Source organism: Malurus melanocephalus, unplaced genomic scaffold, assembly GCF_030028575.1.
Source record: "Malurus melanocephalus ecotype Western Australia unplaced genomic scaffold, MMel_1.1 scaffold_125, whole genome shotgun sequence".
In the NCBI taxonomy this organism is placed as follows: Eukaryota; Metazoa; Chordata; class Aves; order Passeriformes; family Maluridae; genus Malurus; species Malurus melanocephalus.
This window is the reverse complement of record NW_026623357.1, coordinates 548,480-570,267: the sequence shown is the minus strand read 5'-3', so window position 1 is coordinate 570,267 and position 21,788 is coordinate 548,480. Positions and strand designations below refer to the sequence as shown.

The 21,788-nt window shown below is 41.9% G+C and overlaps 1 protein-coding gene across 2 annotated transcripts in view; it reads left to right on the top strand.

Moving 5' to 3' along the window:
* The window catches only part of ATG4C (autophagy related 4C cysteine peptidase), an 18,521-nt gene extending 12,147 nt beyond the window's left edge, over positions 1 to 6,374 (top strand). For both annotated transcript variants that reach the window (XM_057370386.1, XM_057370387.1), the window contains exons 9-12: positions 49 to 127; positions 793 to 869; positions 3,717 to 3,836; positions 5,929 to 6,374. In XM_057370386.1, the coding sequence (XP_057226369.1) occupies positions 49 to 127; positions 793 to 869; positions 3,717 to 3,836; positions 5,929 to 6,099 (447 nt within the window). In that variant the 3' untranslated portion in view covers positions 6,100 to 6,374. The remainder of the gene's footprint in view (positions 1 to 48; positions 128 to 792; positions 870 to 3,716; positions 3,837 to 5,928) is intronic.
* Positions 6,375 to 21,788: the final 15,414 nt, after the last annotated feature.

The window sequence follows — 21,788 nt, the reverse complement described above, 5'->3', positions numbered from 1 at the left end:
TAATACTTTGGTTAATGCTGTCCTAATTATTTCATGCTCTTGTTTTAGGGAATTTTAAGCCTGGAATACTGTGTTGGCATTATTGGTGGCAAACCCAAGCAGTCTTATTACTTTGCTGGATTCCAAGGTGAGTGTTTTAATGTGTTGTGGCTCCTCAATATTTTTTTTTCTCTGAGTTAGGAAGTTAATATCTGAGCAGTGGGAAATAGCRTGATTAAAATAGCAAAATGAGTACCTTATTAATTCATCACATCTCCCCAAGTCCAGCCATTTGTCATTTACCCCATGGAGTAATTGGATTCTGGAAAATGTACATTTAATTTCCCTTGTTGCATAAACAAGGCATAATTTATCTGTTTCACCAAACTTGAGGAGCRTTTGCTGTTCCTGCCTGGCAGTTCTTATTTAGGTATTTACTCTCTCCTGCTTTAAGTGGTGTTAGTTGATGCCTAAATGACAAGCAATATATTCTTGCTGTCAGGATGAAGCAGGGCGATACATTTTTCATATGCAAACTCCAGAATATAATTGTGTGTTTGTAAAAGTAATTTTATCACCAAAAATTAAATGACAGTTTCATCACTTTATAAAAATTCTGCTTATACAAGCATATTTGATTATGCAAAAGTTAATCTGTCCTGCAAAAACCTMTGCTTCAGTCAATGAGTATCAGCCTGGCAAGCAGTTACTCACTGGCTTTTTTTTCCAGCTGTTCTGCATAGAAATTGGATTGTAAGCAGTGCAATAATAAGGTGTTTTTTGAATTACTTGTCTTCTGTTTTGTCCTTGCAGATGACAGTTTGATTTACATGGATCCTCATTACTGCCAATCTTTTGTAGATGTCAGCATAAAGGATTTCCCTCTTGAGGTACTATGGATATAGAGCTGGCACTGTTTTCTTCCCATATGAATCAAACACTAATTATTTAGAGATGTTCTTGCTAGCTGCAGCTTTATGGTTTTACAGTTACATGTTATTTATCAATGTCCTGCCCTTCTTTATAGGCCTATAATCAACAAAAATGACCAGAGGTTAAATCTCAATATGGGGGTTTAATTTTTACTTCATTAATCTTCATCTGTTTTCTTTCTAATGATCATAAAATCTCCAAAATAGATGATCATTTCACTAATTTGCCATCAAAGAAAATAGATAATACTTGTAGATCTTAAACCTGTTTGGATTTGGGGTTGATAGTTTGTAKTTTTGGCCTTTAAAAAAAAAATTAAAATTGCTATCAACATCCTGGGGACAATTCCTGTGGTGTTCAATAGYAGGAGTCTAAAAATAGATGGAACTAAAGGAGAATAGATGGAGCTAAAGGAGCTGATTAGAGAACTCAATTTACAAGTACCCTGGGAAAACATGATCAGCTGCAAGGAAGTGTTCAGTGGCCACAGTAGCCACAGTCAGATCCTCAGGGCCATCCACACAAACTCTCCTTGTGCCCACCTTCCAGCAGCTCTTGGTTCAGCAGGAACAGCCTGGGGGTGCATCCAGGACAGCAGCAGCTGCTCCAGAGCAGAGCTGGAGCAAAATCCCATCAAACAGCATTTAGGAAAACCACTTATATATATATATATATATATCTCAAAAAAAAAGAAAATAAATATAAAATCTGAAAGGATTTACTCAGGGCTAATGACAAGTCCTTTAAGCAAACACTTCCATTATTTATGCTTAACAAAATGCTTGAATTAGCATCTTATATGATATGGAAGAGAAAGATTCTCTAGGAAATCAGAAGATTCTACTGAAGCAAAAGAATACAGCASCAAAATGTGATAGAAAATGCCTTAGCCAGGAAGTTTGGTTGTGTTTAGAGATGCTTTTAGGTTTGCCCTGATGGGATATTTGGAGAAAGAACTGGTGAGTCCCAGCTCAGCCTGGGATGATAACCCAGCTCCTCCTTTGTCCTCAYAACTGTCTTTTGCTCCAGTGCCTCTGAGGATTTTACAGTTTGGGAAAAACCAGGCAAAAGGTGGGAAGAGCACAAAGCAGCAGAGCTGAAGTGACTTCTTTAAGGTCCTGCCATGGTGCAGTGGCCAAGCTACAAAAATCCACATCTTTTTGGGTTCTGTCCTATGGCTCAGCTTCCGAATTGTGCTGCACACTGCCATTAATCTGAATTTCCAAATAATACCGAGGTTTTAAGCTGTGTTTGGAAGGTATGCAAGCTGCCAGCTTGGCTTGATCGCATCCTAATGCTTTCCTGCAGACGGAAAATAGATTGCAATTTAATGCTTGGTGCATTTAATAGTATTATATCTTTGTCCAGAAATGTCAAAAGTAAACAGAAATTGCTTTCTTAGTGTGGATAGTTGCTTGTTAGATTTATCTGCAGGGAGTATTTTCAAAATTGACAAATCGTCCAGAATAAGTTGGAAATCAATCCACTCTCTATTGGCTTCCAGCATCCATTTGTTCAGAGGAGTGAGAARAAAAAAAAAATCCTCCCCACTTCTCTTTGTTGTGCAGTGATTTGTGCAGCGTGAAACCTCCTGCCCTGACAGTGCAGCACAACTGCAGGGACAGGGCTCTTGCTGGGGAAGGCAGGYTGTGATTTATGCATTTGGTGACTCAGGAATTAATATTAAAAATACAATTGCTGTTGATAAAATGAGGAGAAAGAGCAGTGGCTAAAATCAATCCGGCAGAAATAGCCCTGATCATTGTGGATATTTCTGAGCAGAGGTTTTACAGAAATACCTTTCRGGTTTGTAATCACCAGGAAAGAACAATATATTTTATTCTGTAGAGCTGTTGCAGGGATGGTTACACTGGGATTTGGTAACTGGTGCTGTCTTCTGTGGGTTGATTTTTGTGATTGGCAAAGAAAGGGATTTAATAGAGGGAGGATGATGGGTCATCCTCTGTGTTGGAGGCAGAATTGAGGGGCTCACTTTGAGAGCAGCTGAGGAAATAATTGCAGTTATTGGACAATGAGCTTCACCAAAATGACAGTTCCTGTAATAAATAACCCAGAATCGGGGTAGATAAGATACCCTTATATTTTCTCTCATAAACTGAGTGAGGAGTGTGGGGAAGGGGTTTTGTGTTTGTTTTACAGCAGGGTTGCTGAAAGTATCCGTTCACAGCACTGTCAGGGCATCATCTGTCACAAAAAGAGATTTCACGTTGGGAAAACTCATTTGTAAAGCAGGGCATGTTTGTGTTTTCCCTACTTGTGGATCATTGTAATAATGGTTTTGCTTCCGTGTGTTTTGTGGGTTTTTGAACCCATTTAATTTACTGCAGGAAAATGCATGAGGGTGGTTTATTCCATTATGTCTCTTTCCTAGAGGCTGGAGGAGGGAAGGGGGCACAGGGCAGTGCTAGTAAAGCAGTGAGATAGTGCAAAAGCTGTTACAAATTCAATTTGCTGAAGAGSATTCACCTCCTCTGCCTTGGGAATATTCATAAAGTATTGCTGGGAGAGCAGAGCTTTGACAGATCCCAAACTAACGTGGTGGTGAGGGGAAGTTTGGGAAATGCCTGAACAGCGGGAGGTTTTTCACGGTGGGGAAAGGTGCAATTAGTTGAATTATTTTGGGGGGGTGGTGAAATGATTCCAAAGTGTTGCTGGATTTAATTCGAGTGATGCAGGGGTTTGGATGTTTCAGAGCTGTTGGTGGGGACAGAAGTAAATGTGTGGATCTGTGCTATTCCTGACTGTAACCATGTGTTTCGTGTTTTTTATCGGGAAACTTGCAGTCATTCCACTGTCCTTCTCCCAAGAAGATGTCCTTCAAAAAAATGGATCCSAGCTGCACTATAGGATTTTACTGTAGGACTGTGCAGGACTTTGAGAAGGCTTCTGAAGAAATCACCAAGGTAGGTGTTGGAGTTCCCAAATCCATTCCTCGGGTTGAATGGGGGTGGGGAAGGAAAGAGAATCAGCTTCTCCCTTSTAAGCAGACATAATTCTTTTCAAGGCATTTATCAGTGCTTTTATCAGTGTCAGAAACGCAGATTGATGTTAATCCCATCCCTTTTTGCCCTGTGAGGCCGAGCAGAGCCCAGCTGTGCTGGGAGGTGTCCGGTGGAGCGGATGCGGGGCTGGGCCCACGAGGTGGCACTCGTGAAGTGGGAATGGCCCTGGAAGCCGTGCCGAGCCGAGCCGAGCCGTGCCGAGCCGAGCTGGGCTGGTCCAGGGGGGCTGCGGGGGAGCTGGAAGGGATTAGGGCTTGGGGAGGGAAGGGAAATGTCTGAGCAAACCCAAATTGTTCATTAGTTCTCGTTAGCACACATGGCTTTTGCCGTGGGAAGTGCAGGGCTCTTGGTTTGAGCAGGTGCCACCCAGCAAACCTGCCTGACCCCATCCTGCCCCTGGAAAAACTCCTCTCTGCCATCATTTAGGTGCAATTGCTATCAAATTTTGTTCTCTAAAATATTGCAGTGTGAAATGCAACATCATGAATATGTTCTGTGAGCTGCTCTGGTTTGTGGTTTAAAAATACTCCATTAAAGGATGCAGCAACAGCAKGAGATGGGCACAATATTAATATTCATCCATAGCAGTTGTCACAGCAGCACAAGGAATTAATGTTTGTGCAGCAGTTGTAATGTCCTGATAAGTGGTATTAGTATTAGAGCCAAAAAAGCATTTTTTAAAACTTAATATTGTACAATAAGTTGATATTGATTGGTGCTGAAATTGGTTTTTTTGATTCTTACCCAGAGAAGYAGAAAATACATTTAAAGAAGTAAAAGTTCCTAAGCAGCAAATACATGGAAAGTTTAAATACTGAAGTTTTTCTTCTTCCATGTTTTTCTGCTCTGTGACATTGAAAGAATATCATAATATGATAAAAAAAACATAACTATTTACGAAATCAAGTCCAGTGGAAGTGTTCTTTCCTTTCTCTTGCCCAGTTCACGAGTTCAGGGTTTCTTCACCTCCCTCAGTCCATGGGAAGAGATGTTGTGGAGAAGGAAGTTTCAATAAAGCTGAACACAGACAAGGCAGTGGAACCCCAGGGTTTTACTGGGATTAATTAATTTTTTTCTAATGTTTTTAAACACCCCTCAACCTCTGATTGTCTTTTTGAAATAGCTCTTACTTAAAGATCTATTTAGGGGTTTTTTACTGGTTTAGACTGATTGTTCTCCTGAAATCATGTTCAGTGATTTCTGGTTCTGCACAGTGTGTGTGTTTCTCTAGCCTGATGTAGTTCTGCATGTCACTGCAACACTGGGCTGTTTTTTTTCTAAGCATCTAAAAAAAGTAAAATAAATTAAAAAATAAATCAGTGGACAAAACACCCTGAAAGGCTGAAATATCCTTCACTATTCGGTGGGGTTTTATCTGCTGTTGAATGTTTTGCTGATCTGTTAAAGCATTTATCATTCCCCACTTTTTCCCACTTTTTCCGTGCTCAGTTTTCTTATTTACARATGTAGATTTTGAGCACCTTGTGACTGTCACCAGTCTGGTTTGAGCCATGTGCTCCTGTCTGCATTATTTACACTGGTGAATGTGCTTTAACTTCTAATAAAAACATTGATTATTGCATGTGCCAATTCTACCACAGAAATACCTCCCCAGGATGTTCAGCTGCTGCAGAATTCATACCTGGGCTTGAGGAGACCSTGATGGCCATGAACGATTTTGCAGAGGTTTTTATCATCTGTCTTTTATCCTTTTCTCTTTATCTTTGTTGCACTAACAGCACAYACAGGTGATCTGTGTGGAGCAAAASCAGGGATGGGCAGGAAATCAGCAGCCACCTGAAGAAGAAAGGGAATTAAATGTCTGATAGGAGGAGGAGATGTTTAGATCATGCARTTCTTTTGGTTTAATGAGATAATAAAAATAAACAATGTGTTTTTTCCTTTGCAGCCATCATCAGGTAAATATCAGTGCTTAAAATGTATTTCTTAATTTCCAATTAATGTTTGATTTGGTTTGTGTTTTACATTGTAGATGCTGAAATCTTCATCCAAGGAGAAATACCCCCTGTTTACTTTTGTCAAGGGTCATTCTAGAGACTATGACTTTGCTTCCAGTCCACTCCATGAAGAACATGACCTTTTCTCTGAGGATGAGAAGAAAAGGCTGAAGAGATTTAGTACAGAGGAGTTTGTCTTGCTTTAAGGACGTTTTACACAAGAGCATCGGCAGCTGTCCAGGAGAACACTCGCCTTTTAAATATAAAAAACATACCTGAATTCCTCCCCCAGAAAGGCAAGCCTGTGCTGAAATCAGTCTATTTTCATAAAGATGATAATGTTTTATATGTTGAAGGTCTTGAAGATGTCATTTACTAATGTATGTACTAATTATTTTTGCTAACTCGTGGCTGGAGGAGTGTCTGTGTCGTTGTGGAAGCAAAGGGAGAGGCTCTGCCCAGAGCAAAACTTGGCCTATCCTAAATCTGCTGTCCCACTCCTGTCCCTCTGCTCCAGGACAGCTCCTGAGCAGGGCTGCCAGGCTTTGTGGGTTCTGTCAGGGATGCACATGCAGAGCTCTGGAGCTGTTSCTGTCTGCACCACGCCTGTGGGAAGGGGACAATCTCAGCTGCGTGGCCCCAGCAGGAGTTGTGCTGCCACCCTGCCTCTCATCCTGAGCTGCTCCTGCTGCAAGGGTGAGCTTGATGGATCAGGAGTCAYTGTCACTTGCAATCCTGACATAATTATATAGGCTGAATTGGGAGTTAAGATACTATTTAGCAGTATGACTTTCTAATGGGTTCTCATTAAGCTTGCTTTGGAGCCTTAATATGAGGAGTGAAGATAAAGTATTACCTTTCCCCACAATTTTTAAAGGTTATACTATTAATATTAACTGCAACCAATCAAAGCAGCTGGAGACAATTATTAGAAGAGAGCAGTGTTTGTTTCCTGTTTCAACTACCATAATGGTGAGGCTTCTCCTRCCAGAGCAGCTTTTAAATCAAAGCAAAGCAGGGTGGATGTGGAAAATTCTGGGCTGTGATGATTTTTTTGTTTTGATACGTGTTGTTACTGTACAAATGATTACTTGATGGTGTGTGTGTTCTCAGATTGCAAACAAATGTACAGAAATAGTTTCATGTTTTAACAAAGTAAATGCAATATTTAAAAACCCCTATTAACGCTGCTTGGGAAATAAAAGAGGTGTGAAAACATGAAGTGCATGTGCCTTTTATATTAATATTAGATCCTCTAAGAGTGAATATAATCCTGCATCTAAAACAATATTGTAAGGTGTGAATACTCTGTTTATTTGCAATAAAGGCAGATTTTATTGTCGTGTTGTAAACCAAATGTTACCTGTTCTCAGTGCTGCTCAGGCACAGAGGCACAAGTGTTGCTGATCCAAATAATAAGCATCATGTTTGTTCATTAAAGCACCTTTTACCTTTTATGAGCAAGAAGTGACTAATGGATGGATTTCAGGAAGAACTAGACCAGGTCTTTGTCAGGGCTGGGGTGTGCATTTCCATGTGTTAKTTAATATTCCAAAAAGCCAAAATATTCATTTGTTTTCAAGGAAGAAAAACAAACAAAAACTTGCACATTATTTGTCTAAATTWGTAACCTCTGCACTGCTGCATCCTGCTAATATTTGCCATAAAATGACTTTTTACTAACAGTGATGTGAGGATGTTTGGCTTGAGCTTTGTATTTTTCATTAATAGCCCAGAAGAGGGAGTAAACAACATATTTATGGAATTTAGATGTCAAAATGAGGAGAATTGTGGATGTCACAGCTAGAAGGGAGAAAATTCCCGATGAGTGGAGCACGAGGAAATGTAGTTTTAGCAAAGATAAAAGTGGTTCCTTTGGGTGACAGAGGACAGGAAATGAGACTCGAAGTTGTGCTTTGCTTTCACATTTACAACAAGAAAAGCAATCAGCTGCTGCATTATTAGCAGCTCCTGTCACAATTTGGGGTATAAGTGGGATGATGTGGTTTCACTGGTGCTCTGCTCTTTGCTTCCCTATGTGCCAGGAAGGCATTAAGTGCTCAGGAGAACAGGGAGAACCAGCAGGAGGCTGCAGGGATGGATTTTTGGAAGATTTGGGGAGAACCATCAAGAGGCTGCAGGGATGGATTTCAGGGAGAACCATCAGGAGCCTGCAGGGAGGGATTGGGGGAAGATTTGGGGAGAGCCATCAGGAGTCTGTAGGGATGGATTTTAAGGAGATTTGGGGAGAACCAGCAGGAGACTGCAGGGATGGATTTCAGGGAGAACCATCAGGAGCTGCAGGGATGGATTTCAGGGAGATTTGGGGAGAACCATCGGGAGCCTGCAGGGATGGATTTCAGGGAGATTTACCTCGGGGCTCAGTGATTTTGTTACTGGAGAGGGGGGAAGCACTGCAGGTACAAATGCAGTCGGTGTGCACTGGAGGGGAAGAGCAGCTGAGGGAATATTCCATGTCCAGGAGCCTTTGTGCCTCTCTGTGCTGCAGATTCCAGGTCCATCATGGTCCACCCAGCCCACAGCAGGGCAGGAGCTGTGATGGGAACTGAGGGATGGATTTTTCTTCTTCCACAACTCCATCAATTCAGATACCTTCAAAAAATCCCAAGTGCACAGACCAAACTGAGCCAGTTGTGTCTGCTGCTCTTCCAAAGGAGCTGCTCTTCCAAAGACCTTTGGTTTGGAATTCTGGGCATGGAAATGCTCAAAAGGAATTACAAGAGCTGTGGTACGGAAATGTTAAAAAGGAAAATGTAGTTCAGCCATTCCAACAGCAAACTTCCCTGGAAGGGTGAAATGGTTTCATTTTTCCCAGTCTTTTTGCAACTGGATAAAAAATGTAGTGGTTGAAACATTTTTGAACTCATTAAATAGTGATTTTTTTCCATTTCTAATCAAGGGAAAGAAAAGTAGCAATGCTAGAACAGCTGGGTTGTGGTCCTTTAATTTAGCAAATCCTTTAGTTCACCACAGTGGGGTTTCCTTTAAAGCTTGCTACAAATAAATGTTCAAAATTAATGACTATTTTCAGGGGTTTTCATCATGTCTCTTGTCCAAGGTTTAAGCACAGACAAGCCCACAGAATGCCCTGGTGCACTCGTGTRCAGAGGTGACACAAGTTAAATTACCAAGTTACCAGAAATTAATGTTTTTGGGTAACTACAGGGGACTTTAATTGGAAACTGTGTTAATCGTGTAGTAATTCTCTTTACCTCGTCCACATTAGCTGCTGCAAACCAGGCCATTAATTTGTGTCATCMGTGTTGCTGCTGCTGCCTTCAAACACAAACCAAAGGAGCATTAGTTACTCACACACCCAGCAGAGGCCGAGTTGCTGAAAGGACTTGCACAAATCACTGCCTCCTCCCAGGAGCTCTGCAGGCTTGGGCTTTTCACCACCTCACCACCTTTGCTTTCATTCCTTTCTGCCATTTCTCCAAGAAGGAGCCTTTTTTGCTCATCCCACAGCAGCTTAAAACAAGCTCAGGACTCCCAAAGGCTATGTGAGACTCTGCTTCCATTTCCAGCAAGAATATTTGCCTTGTTTTCCAAACCTTGGCAAAATCTGCTTTTGCCCTGTATTGACTCATGAAATGGGAGTTTCTGGAGTGATCTTTAGGAGAGGGAATGATTTCCTAATGTTGGTGAGACAGCTGATCTCAGAGGGAAACAGAGCTTGGAAAACTGCAGAAAAAGGAGCTTCCAGCAGGCCTGGAAATGGGAATGTACTCTGGACTGTKAATAAATTGGTGCTCAACTGTGGGTACCAGAAGTGCTGGTTTCATTCTGGAATCCCAGAATCCTGGACTGGGCTGGGTTGGGAGGGTTTCACAGAATCCCAGAATCCCAGACTGGGATGGATTGGGAGGGTTTAATGGAATGCCAGAATTCCAGAGTGGGAGGGACCTTAAAGCCCATTTGGTGCCACCCCCTGCCATGGGCAGGGACACCTTCCCCTATCCCAAATCCCATCCATGGATTTTGGGATGCCTATTTAACAACTTCTTTTCCCTCCTGCCAGTCCCCTGGGCTTCAGCAGAGCTGAGAAAATGAGGCCACCCTGGTTTGTTGCTGTCTTCTGTGATTGTTTTGCTTTTTTGGCTTTCTCCTCCCTCCAGACCCAGGAGCTTTGTCAGGGTGAAGCAGAGCAGTTCAGTTGTGCCCGATGGAGGCAGGGAAGGGATCTGCCATTCCCTGCTAATTCCAAATGGATTTGCTCCAGAGCCCTGATTTATTTCCAGCCTTATTGACAATCTCCTAAAGGGAATGATGGAGTGAAAAGCAACCATCAGTGAGTTATGAAAGGTCAATAATGCCACAAATGAACACAAACAGCACGTTTGAAATCCAGCCCTCCCCACATTCTGTTTCCACAGCCGTTTCATCCAAGGTCATTGGGCTCTTCCAGGAAAGCCAAGTTACCCCATGGCCCTTTCCCACCTTGGAAATTATTATTTTGGGGGGTGTTTCCCTAGCCCTGGGTGGAAGACCATGCAGCACAGCCAGTAAAAGCCCCAGCAGTATTTGAGCTTCTTTCATGATCCCTGAACCCTGGCAGCTCATTGCTGCAGTGCAGAGGTGTGACAGCCTCCCAGCAGCTTGGCTGGGCCATGCCAACATCACATAAAAGGATCTCAGAATTCTGGGAACTTCTCTGCGTTGAGCAAAAAGGTGCAAAGAGGTGCTGGAGGGGGTCAGGATCCAGCCCTGGGTGCTCACAGTGTGACCCTGTGCTTTGGAGCCTTCACAAGATGCTGCTGCTGCCTAATTGGATGAAGTGAGCTCCATAAACAGTTCCCTTCCCTGTTTGTAAGCAGTCCACGGGCAGCTGTAATTGTTTGAATCCACCGTGTGAATAGTAAAAAGAGCTTTACTTAATGACTGCAGCAGCCCTGCTCGAGYGAGAGCTCKCTGGTATTTATTCACACCAGAATTCACGAGGCTTTTGTTTTCCATGAACACTCCTGCAAATAAAAACTTGCTCACTCTAATGTTTATGAATAAATGCGCTCGTAAATGCCATCAAAGCAAATCAGCAGGGTTTTATTTATGCAAGGAGATGCACAAATAAATGTTTGCTGTTTTCACCCAGCTCTGGTGGGTGTTTAGGCRGGCGTTAAAGCCAAAGCTTTGGGAGCTCTGCTCAGCTCTCACATGTTATTCCTGCTCTCCATCTCCTCCTTTCTTACACTCTGATCCTGCTGGTGAATCCCTGTGCCCCAAGGGAACATTATTAAAGTCAATGTTTTAGGGATTATCCACATCCAGCTGCTTGCTGGGTCAGTGGATAAGGTCACGGAGGGGACTGGGATCATTTTTGGATGCCCAGGACTGGGAGGAGAGGAGGATAAGGGAATTGTGATCACACAGCAATACCCAAACCTGCTTTTTTTGACATCTCCTGGCTCCCAGAGTGAGGTGGGGTCCTGTCTCACACAGAAGTGTGGGAGGTTATTGCCATCCTATCTCAATCAGGGCCCTAATTAAATACAGGAGAGGATTTTCTTTCTAAAATGTAAATGTCAAGCCTTGTTAAGGAAAATTAAAATGCACTGAAATGAATGTGGTAGGAGCTGTGGAGGTGCTTAAGTGGAGTATCTGTATTTATTAGAATGGAACTAAAAAGGAAGTATTTTTGGAGCTCAATCCTTAAACTGGGCCATAAGGATTTTATGCAAATTTCCCTTCCAAATCTGCAGTTAGAGCCTGGTTCCAGGAGTGAATTCTATGTCCCAGCCTCTAAAAATTAWAAAGGAATATAATCTGAGACTCCCCTCTTTCCAGGATTTATCTGCACTGATCCCTCCTCTCACCAAGATCACCTGGGATTCTGTGCTGGCCACGCTTTCTGTGAGTTGGACTCAAATATTCAGGTGATTCCCTCCCATTCCCTGCTCCCTGGAGTTCAGCAGAGCACAGCAGCACAGAACTGAAACCCCTCCATTCAGCAATGGGATCATCCCAATATACAAATAACCCTCTAGAAAGGCATTTGGCCACTTCAGCCAGGAGTGTCAATCAGAGCTGCCACACTCAACCCCAAAGTGCTGGRTGGGGATTGGGATGGGGAGTTCCAACTGAAAACTGAATTGTTCCAAAGGCTCAGAGGGCACAATTTGAGCTGAGCACAGAGAGTTTTCAGCTCTGGGCTGGGATCTSAGCCTGACCAAGGTGAGAATGTGAGATGTGTTCACATCCAGAGCAGGTGAGCTGTGCCTCTGTCTGGCAGCGAGAAAACACAAAATGCAGCGTTTGTTAAATACAAACTCATGCCTTTGCAAATAGATGAAGTTTTTTGGCCTTCCCAGTCCAACCATTGCTTTGCTGTTTTCATGCTAATCCAAATTCTTGTATTAATAGGAGCACGGCCTTGGGTTCCTCCATCCGTATGGGAAAAAGTTCCTTGTCTGATGGTAAACAAAGAACAGAAGAATCGATTCACTGTCCTCACTCTTAAAAAGATGGTATGAAGCCATAGTGAAGCAATTTTAATTGTGGCTGTGTACCACTTGCCATCAGTAAGATCACTTGTGTTCTGTTTTTAGGAATCGGGGTGCTGCGGAGCGCATGGGGCATTAGAAATGCAAAACATGACCGCATGTTCTCAGGGTTCCTCAGGGCCACATGAAAGAGGGCTTGTGCTGGGATGCTCAGCTCTGAGGGTATTCTCTGTTCAGCGTGTATTTACAGAGATGTATGAATATTTGATTAATGAGTCATGGTCTCTGGAGAAATTTAATAACTGTACTGCTGCACAAAGGCAGCTCCTTCTCTGTTAACACAGCTGCCAATAGTGTCACTGACACTGGAGCCCTTTTTGTAGCTAATATATGCTGGGGAGTAAATTCCTTCCTTGCRAGGGAATCCATGGGACAAATTATTCAGTTATCTGTTTGGAACTGTTGCAGGCTCAATTTACAGACCCTGATTTGTAAAGATTTTTCCAATGGAAACAAGCAGTGACACGTGAGCCAGAAAGCAGCGGTTTCAYCAGGCTGTGCTGGTYCTGAAGTTACTCAGAGGGTCAGCTCGAAAGGAGAGTTGCTTTAAAAATTCAGTTTATAAAATGCAAAAGGAACAATGGATGAAAATATTCATGGATACCAGATTGCTCCAGAAAATCCTTCCTGCCTCAAAAACTGTGTTCAGAGGGATTTCTCTGGTGAGGAAACGTTCAGGGGTGCACAAGATGGGACAGAGATTTTCTCCCCCATGACACCAGACCAGAAATGCTCTTCTTTGTTGCTGAACAGTTTCCCAAGGATAATTCCCTGCTAATTTTATAATTTCCCCATTTTCATTCYTAATACCTGTGCAGAGATCCATTTTCACTTAGGAAGTTCGGTGTATATTTTAGCAGTGTTACTCCAGCTCGACTGCTTTAAATAATAGGGGGGAAAATGTCAAAAAAAAGATAAATTTAGTGCAGAGGCTTTCACTAGGAGCTTTAACTGCAGGTTAGAATTATACATGCTATGCAGAATTTCCTGCAACACTTCTCCTTTGGGCCACAATGCATTACAGCAGACGTATAATGAAGCTGCTATAAAATCCGTGGTAATTAAGGGGGATTTGACAGTAATTGCAACAGTGAATCAACTTAATTATTACCTGCTTCAAAGAGAGCTAACCTGATGTTATAATCTAACCTTTCCTACTTCTAAAATGAGAGATTAACCAAGTATATGTAGCATTTAAGAATTAAATCTGTTGAGGTAGAATTGGATTAATATACTTTTCCTGTGCATTTTCTGTACGTGTGGGTGGGTACAAAGCAGCCAAAGGAGAAGATGATGAGCTGCAGACAGGCTCACTGTGTGCATTCATAAAATAAACAGAGGTGAGCCAGCTCCTCTGCTGTCTGCTGAAAGCACAGGGACTGCAGCCAGAGCAGTGCTGGAAAATGCTCCAGCACACACCAGCCCAGCYCCCTGTGCATCCTCCTGCAGGAGAGAATTGTCTTGCCATGTTTAATTTTAAACAAATTATTCTGAAACAGCCCAATGTGACATTGGTCTCATCAATTCTGGCCTGGTCAGTGCAGCTCTTTCAGCTCCTGAGCCCATAAATCCATGAAAGGATCATTTCTGCTTTTGTTTTCAGAGCTTTTGAGGTGTTTTACCTGAGAGCAGGGATGCTTTGGGTGRATCCAAACCCTTCTCCAAACTCTTCTCCAAACTCTTCCCCTGTGTTGTGCCTGCAGCAGATGCATTTCAGCAGCAGCTCTGGAAGGTGAGAAGTGCAATAATAAAGCTTAAAAAAGAAAAAAAAAYAGAAGTGAGCATTAACACTGTCATCCTTGTGAAAATGTCTCACAACARCTTTCACATGAATTTCATCTGCAGAACAGACAAAATTTGCTTCAGCTCTGCTCTGAAAAGGGGTTTGATTATCCAAGTGAGGCACAGACTCGTGCAAGGCCTTAAAATAAATCTGCCAATGTTTCTTGTTATGTTGTGAAACAATAAATCAGAAAAAAACTTTGGTTTTTACATGTCCTGGCCCACAACACACTGCTGTTAAYAGTGAATTTTTCTTACCCTGGGTCTCAGTTTTCAGGCAATTCTCAAGCTGGCAATGGTGAGTGGACACACAGGTTGAAGATGTCACCTGCCATGGGTGCTTGAGTTCAAACTGCACTAACACCAAACCAGCTCATCTTTGGGATATATTTTTAGAAGATTATATCAGCACAATCTGCCTTGAATAAAATCTGGAAGTCCACCAGGCTTTGAATAGTATTGTCCACTAAAAATGGTACAAAAAGCCAATTGAGATCTGTGGGAATTTAAAAAAAATCATTCTATTGCTGACCATGTGATGTAAATTACAAATTAATATCTGCCTTGCAGGGCAAAGCAGGTTCTGGTTTTCCTTTATGTGCAGGCAATGTAATCTGTCCATCATTAGTTACGTCTTTAAACTAAATCATTAATTACTCCTGTAAACYAAATYATAATTACACCTGTRAACYAAATCATAATTACACCTGTAAACTAAATCATAATTACACCTGYAAACTGTGGGAGATWYRAATTCCTGGGAATTGATCCCACTTTGGGCACTGCACCTGTATTTCCTAACAAGTTTTTTACTTCTGGTGCCCTTTCCTGAAGCCAGAGATCTTTTGCATCTCTTAGTAAAGACACTTCAGGCTCCCAGAACCCAGAAAAAAACCCTGAGAATTAACACAGTGATGTTCCCATCCCTTCTAAGTGTTTGTGGAGAAAACCACGATCCCTCCTGTAAATCCACCTGGGAAAAGACTGAGATTCCTGAGTGCTCTGCACAAGCAGCTCCTCCCTGAGCTCTGTGTCTCTCCCAGCACCCATTAAATTTGTGGGAATTCCTTGTGAGGGTCCCTTTTTGCTCTTTGGAATGTCCTGAGGTGGGACAGGCTGCAGTGGGATGCTCATCCTCTTCCTGGGAGCTGTTGGAGCACAGATTATGGGATTTTAACTCCCTGTTCCTGGTGGCAGCAGGGACTCTCAGCTCCCTGGAAAGAGAAMAAATGGCAGACTTTAAATAACAAATTTTCACTGGTGCCTTTTGCTATTTTTACAACGCATTTTAGAATAAATGAGAGATTAACACAGAAAAAAAGTACTTAAGGTGCATGCTCAGTAACTATTTTTTCATAAGGTTTTAATGGATTCAGGGTTGAGCTCCACTAAAATCTGGATTTATTAGAAACGCTCCATGCATTTCAATGGAGTTTTTTCTCATGAATCTAGATATTTTACATTATTTCAATAGAGCTGACCCTCTGTTTCATTAGAAATGCTCCAATATAACCCATGGAGCATTTCTAATGATTCTGGTTTTACAGCAAATCCAAGGGTCAGCCGTACTGAAAACAATGGYGCTAACCTCTTGGTTTATTAGAAAAATGCTTTCTGTCTCAATGGAGCATTTCTAATAAATCAGATAAATAGGGATCTCCCACAAAAATGCTCTGCTRGTGAAACAGATAAATGGGTTTGTTGTTATTGAGATTTTTTTTAAAAAAAAAAGCAAAAATTGTTTAATACACTTTTTTGTTGCTCATTGTAGTGCGATCCCCTCCTATCCAGAGTTTGAGTCTTTACCATGAAAAACTTTTAAAATATTCCTCACAATTCYATCAGAAACAAGCATTGCCTCAAGYCTGAAGCATTTTTCACTTCTGCCATGAGGAATTTACAGCACAGGCAGTTTTCCAGGATGGATCTGTGGGTGGCAGGCTGGGATTCAGGGGTTTGGTGCTGTGGTTGTGATGGGTCCTTTCACTGTGAGAGGGTGAGTGTTAAACTCAGCTCTGGGGTCAGCACTGATCACATTYAACAGCAGGTGAAATGGTTTTTTAGACCTTTAAACTTCGTGTTTTTCCAAAGTTCTCCTGATTTCATGTTAGGGAGATGTTAAAGTTTGTGGGATTCAGCTGTACAGAGCCATCCCCATCCCTGGGCTCAGCCCCTGCTCTGTGTGCACAGGGAGAATTTGCAGGATCCTGGGAGGGTGGTGGTGGCAGTGGCAGCAGCTGCAGTGACATTGTGGCTGTGGAGCCTTCTCCAGCAGTGTTCCTTCYCAGCCAGAGCAGATCCTGCATGTGGTGCCATCAGGAACAGGAATCTGGCCATGTTCTGATGAACTCGTGCTGATCCAAGCTGTGAAATGCCAAAACAGCCTTGGTCAGCTGGGACAAAGATTCCTGTCAAGAGGAAAGGCCGATGAGATAATTCCAGTGAGTCAAGATTTGGTGAGAATGTTCCATTTTTGTGGAATATGTTCTGTACTCAAATGCCACCCAGTTCCTGCAGTGCATTCCCTGTTTTCTCTGGGTGAATTGCAAATCCTCCAGTGACCCTCAGTTGAAGCAGGATTCCAGCTCTTTTCCCCACACTCCCAATAATTTCAGGAAATCTGCTGACCAGTTGCTCTGAAAACCTGGAAATAAAACATGCTGCAGTGGTGACAAATCCACAAAGCTGGAGACTCCACTTTAAAAGTGATTGGTGTGTCTGAATGGTCTCTTTTTTTTTTTTTTTTAAATCAGGTTGGATGATTTTGCTCAACAGCAAAAGCAGAAATCCCAAAAGGAGTCCAACCAAAGGATTTTGACTTGTGGGGTGCTGGTTGTCTGGAATCAGGGCTGGGCAGTGGGAGATGTTGACCCTGAACTTTGCTGAGGATCAGGAGGGTGCAGCAGTACAGTTATTAAATTTCTGCTCAGAGTTTCTCCCCACACAAGTTCATCCTGCAGGATCCTCTAAATGCCAAACGAGTCCTTCAGCCAAAAGCTGCAGCTCGGGGGATGAAGCAGCCCCAGCAATGGGATTTTTGCAGGGTTTTTCTGCCCCGGAGGCCCCGGCAGGAGCAGCACTGATGAGCCCCAGCAGTTCATCATGTCAAGCTTTGCTGCTGAGYGCTGTGTCTGGGGCCTCTGGCTGTCAGAGGCAGGATTTCATCTCGCCCTCCCTAAGGCCATATAGGAAGCCTAAAATGTTCATTTATGTTTCTTATTGTCTGGCCAAATCTGTGTGTGCTTAAAAAATATCGGGAAGTTTCAAGGCCGGTCGCTGATTATCGCGGGGTGAAAATTTAATCGGTATTTTAAAGGAAATGAAATACATTTATTGTCAAAAGCAGCAACGCTTTTGTCAACCCTTTAATTCTCCTACATAAAGTGCTTGAATATTAAATGTTTCCTTCTGTGGTGTTACTTCCCAAGATCAATTTTTCCCATTATATTTTTGCAAAGCAGCTCCATTAAGGATAAATATCACTGTAGTGGTGTCATTCAGAGAAACWGGAAACCCTTTATGTGAGTATTTATAGAATTTGCACCTCGGCTGATCAGAATTTCCATGTTTGTGCACACAGAAATATTCCTGTAACAATCAGTGCGGGCATATGTGTTTAGAACATGTGTCAATTAATRTGCTAAATTTATATATTCAATATATCTGTGTAGCCACAACTTGATCTGCTGCTCAGAATTTATCTCATCTTTCCACATGAGCTCTTTCAAACAATGCTAATTGTTTCAGAACCAAAATCATTGATGATAACTCTTTCAGGAATTGTCATGTTGTCTATAAATATTTAGCGACTGAATTGTATTTGCCARTGTATCCCCGGATTACAGATGAAAAGGGAGCATCTGCCCAAATTAAAAGTGGCCACATTTTCGCTGTAGCTTAATTAAATGCCAAAATTTATCTACATTAACAACAAAGTGGTGAAATTTATTGATCAATTCACATGATATAAGTTGACAAATGGCCCGAGCAATTTCCATAATTTTCTACACGTGTTAAAATTTGTAATGAAAAAAAAGGAATCGTGCCTTAGCAGGAGCCGGGAAATGAAAAGGGGGTTGGTGATGGAGCGATGCCCCGGGGCAGTGAGTGTGTTCTCAGTGCCCTGTCCAGCAGAGCTGTGTACAGATGGGCCTTTGACAGTCCTACAGCTGTTCTCCTAATTGTCCATTAAGTGTTCTATTGATTCTCTGATTCAAAGTCCATGTCTTTCAGCTCTCCAGCTTTCGTGTGAAGTGGCAGACACATTCCTGCCGGAATGACAGAGCTGCTTGAAACCTAAAAATGTGGGCTGCCACTTTCAATCGAGGAGCCCGCTTTCAAAGGAGACGCCTGGGTTAAAGGAGCTTTGTGAGAGCGCCTCGGATTTGAGTTTCTAAACTTTTAGCATCAATCAATTAAAGCAGCAGCAGCACCAAAAATTGTAATTCCTCRTTTAAGCTCTCTGCTGATAAAAGCTGCCTGAGGGTCGCCACAATAAGGATTAGCTCTTGTTCAGCTGGATGCAGATTCCGCTCTCAGACCCCTCTGACACGTGCAATGATATTCTCATTTGACTTGCAAGTTCACTTTTAGCATTTTTTTTTTAAAGGATGATCATCTGCAATTCCAGCTCGTGCCAGTCAGGAGCCTGTTTAAAATCATCTCCCTGTAATCTGAAGAGTGAAAGATAAGATGCATATCTGTTGCAAGGACCATAAATCTTCAAAGAAACAAATAGCCATAGATAAAACTGTAAAAGTTATTTAGTTCTCTTCCGAAAGAGGTTTATTAATCTAAAATTTCCAGTCCATTGTGTCACGATTTGGTTATGGCACTGTATCTCATTTCTTGCAATTGTATAAGCCTTGTGTATCAAGCAAAGAGCTGAGAGCCTCGCAGCTAAAACTTGATCAGTCGTGTTCAGATCTATCACCAGAGCCAGGGAAAAAAAATTGAAATATAAAAAAATAGCCACCTCAACAGAGATCTGGACTGCAAGAATTTTTTTTCCAGATTTCTTCTTATGTTATGGAGATGTTTACGACTAAATTTTGTATTTATTGCTACATTTAAACTGAATTTTAAATTCTTGTTTGTCTTTTTTTTAAAGTGTAATTCCCAGTAGGCAGAACACAAACAAAGTGTTTATAGACTCAATATTWGGGTGGCTGTGCACAAAATGAGCTTTCCCCACATGCCACCGGCACTATTTGCTTTCATATTTTTCTTTTTAAAAATCCCCATTATTTAAAAGAGATATGAAACTGTTTTTGATAGAGCTTAAAATATGGAGAATTATTTTTCGTCGTGAAGATTTTTATCTTTTCCAGGTAATGAAAACCCTCTCTGCTGTGAATGTTTAATACCTGMTTGTTCTCTGCTCACCCCTTTGGTRTTTGCACCCCACTTTGTGTCTGAAAACCTTCACCAGCCCCTCTTGGTGGGGATTCTGAGTCCAATTCACCAATGTGGGGCTAAAAGAGGACTCAGACCCATCAATCAAATTAGTTACAGCCTTTAAATTTAAACAAGAAACTTGCTGATTTGAACAGAATTAGATTTTTTTTTTTTTAACCTTAACCTATTTGTCTTTGGGACATCAAATTTGCAAGCAAAGGCRATGTTTGATCCTAAGGAGTGAAAACTCAGATGGGGATTCCGAGAACGCAAACGAAATTTCTGCTCGTACATCAAAGGCAAACAAAGGAAAGAAAGGAGGAAGAGAAAGGAAATGAAAAGGAAAAAAAAAAAAAAAAAAGAAATGGTATGTTAGAGTAGGCATTTGACATTTTACAGCCAGAGTTTCTTTCTCTATTCCATAAAAAAGAATATGTGTCAAATTAAAGAAATAGTGGAGGAAGCTGTAAAAAACATTATCAGGCACTTCTTGTTTTAGGAGTGCAACTTTGGGGTTTGAGGATGGGACAAACCCACCAAGGGAACAGCAACCACCCTTTTGTTTTTAACTTCCAAAAAGGAAATGGAGGAGTCTTTCTGATGTAATAAACCAGATACTGATACCTGCAAAACATTCTGTAAATCTCCTTCATCCCAGCGCTTTCAATTACACCGTTAGCCAGTTTTTTAAAAAGATTTTTAGAATCTTTCAACTGTGGACTTTTGTCTTGTTGAATGAACTTCAGCTCCACTAAATTTTAAGTAAATTTGTGATGACTGAGCAATATACATTGGCTGAGCTAGAATCCAATAACCCACAGGACAAATTAATTTTCAACAAAAAGGGCAGAAACCTCAAGTGCCATGAGTATATGGAATCTCAGTCTATCTCTCTGGAGCCATTTTTGCAAATCACTACAGCTATTCATAATCTAAATCAGTCTCCTTTAGCAGCAGAAAGATCTTTTTTCATGACAAAACAGAAGATGACATTCATTAGTGCCTAACTTGCATAAGCTACCTTAAATTTATTGGTGCTCTTATACTTATCTGGGTAAGAATTCCTTTGTCTTCAGCTATAGGAAAATTCCGGACRTACTACTTAAAAAATATAAATTGTCACTTTTATCAGAACTTTTGGCAGTTTACTTTATTTTAGAAGTAAAACTGGTGGTTAAGGTTTTAAGACTTCCAATGGGCGTTGTTTCAATCATGGTTAATATGCACCCAGGATAGCAATACTCAGGGAAGTGAGCACTTGGACAAAAATCTGGAGAGCTGTGGCTGCATGGAGCACCAGGTGCTGAGTTTTTTTCTGGGTTTAAGCACAACTTATGGCATTGCAAAAGAATCCTGTGACCTCTGAGGGGATTCAGGATGGAAAACCAAACCTTTGTCTGGTGGAGCTGGAGGGGCCCTACAGAATTTTCTGGGCAGTGTCTCCCTCTTCTCCTGTGATGGAGAATTTTGTACATGGAAAGTCACGGACTTCCAGGGTGGTTTGGGTTGGGAGAGACTTCAAAATCATCTCATCCCACCCCGTGCCATGGGTGGAGACACCTCCTTCATCCCAGGGTGCTCCAAGCCAAGCCCAGCCTGGCCTTGAAGTTCCACCAGGCTGAACCAATCCCCCTGCAAACATCCCAATCCTCCAGGAGCTGCACAGCCTGATTATTGCAAAAATGCCCATTCGAGTCAGTACATAGGAAATAAAATAGAAATGGATTTGCTTTAATGTGATGCAAGTGAAAACTGGTCGTCATCCACCTGTTTTATAAACTCCATTTCCTGTCTYGGGTACAGACTGTTAATTCTTAAATGCTTTTAGCTTGATGTCTCCTACTTGGGATACAACTGCAGGAAGCATCGTGACCTAAAGATTGACATACATGTCACTTGTGCAACTGTGCTTTATTTCTTTGTGCAGATAAAAAAAAAAAGTGGAACAAGCATCTGTGGCAGCTTTTGTTACAGCCTGGATAAAGCTAAATGATCACAGAGTGGCTCTTGCCTCAAAACACACGAGCATGATTTCAATTATCATTTCTTTTATAGGGTGAGAGTGGACAGGGCTGTTGSAATGACAAATGAGAGAGATAAAATAATGAGGATGGTGCTGGCTCTGCCTGCTCTCTGTTTCTGGGTTTTCCTTGTGGTGGGTCCTGAACTGTCAACAGAATGTGATGAACCTGCAG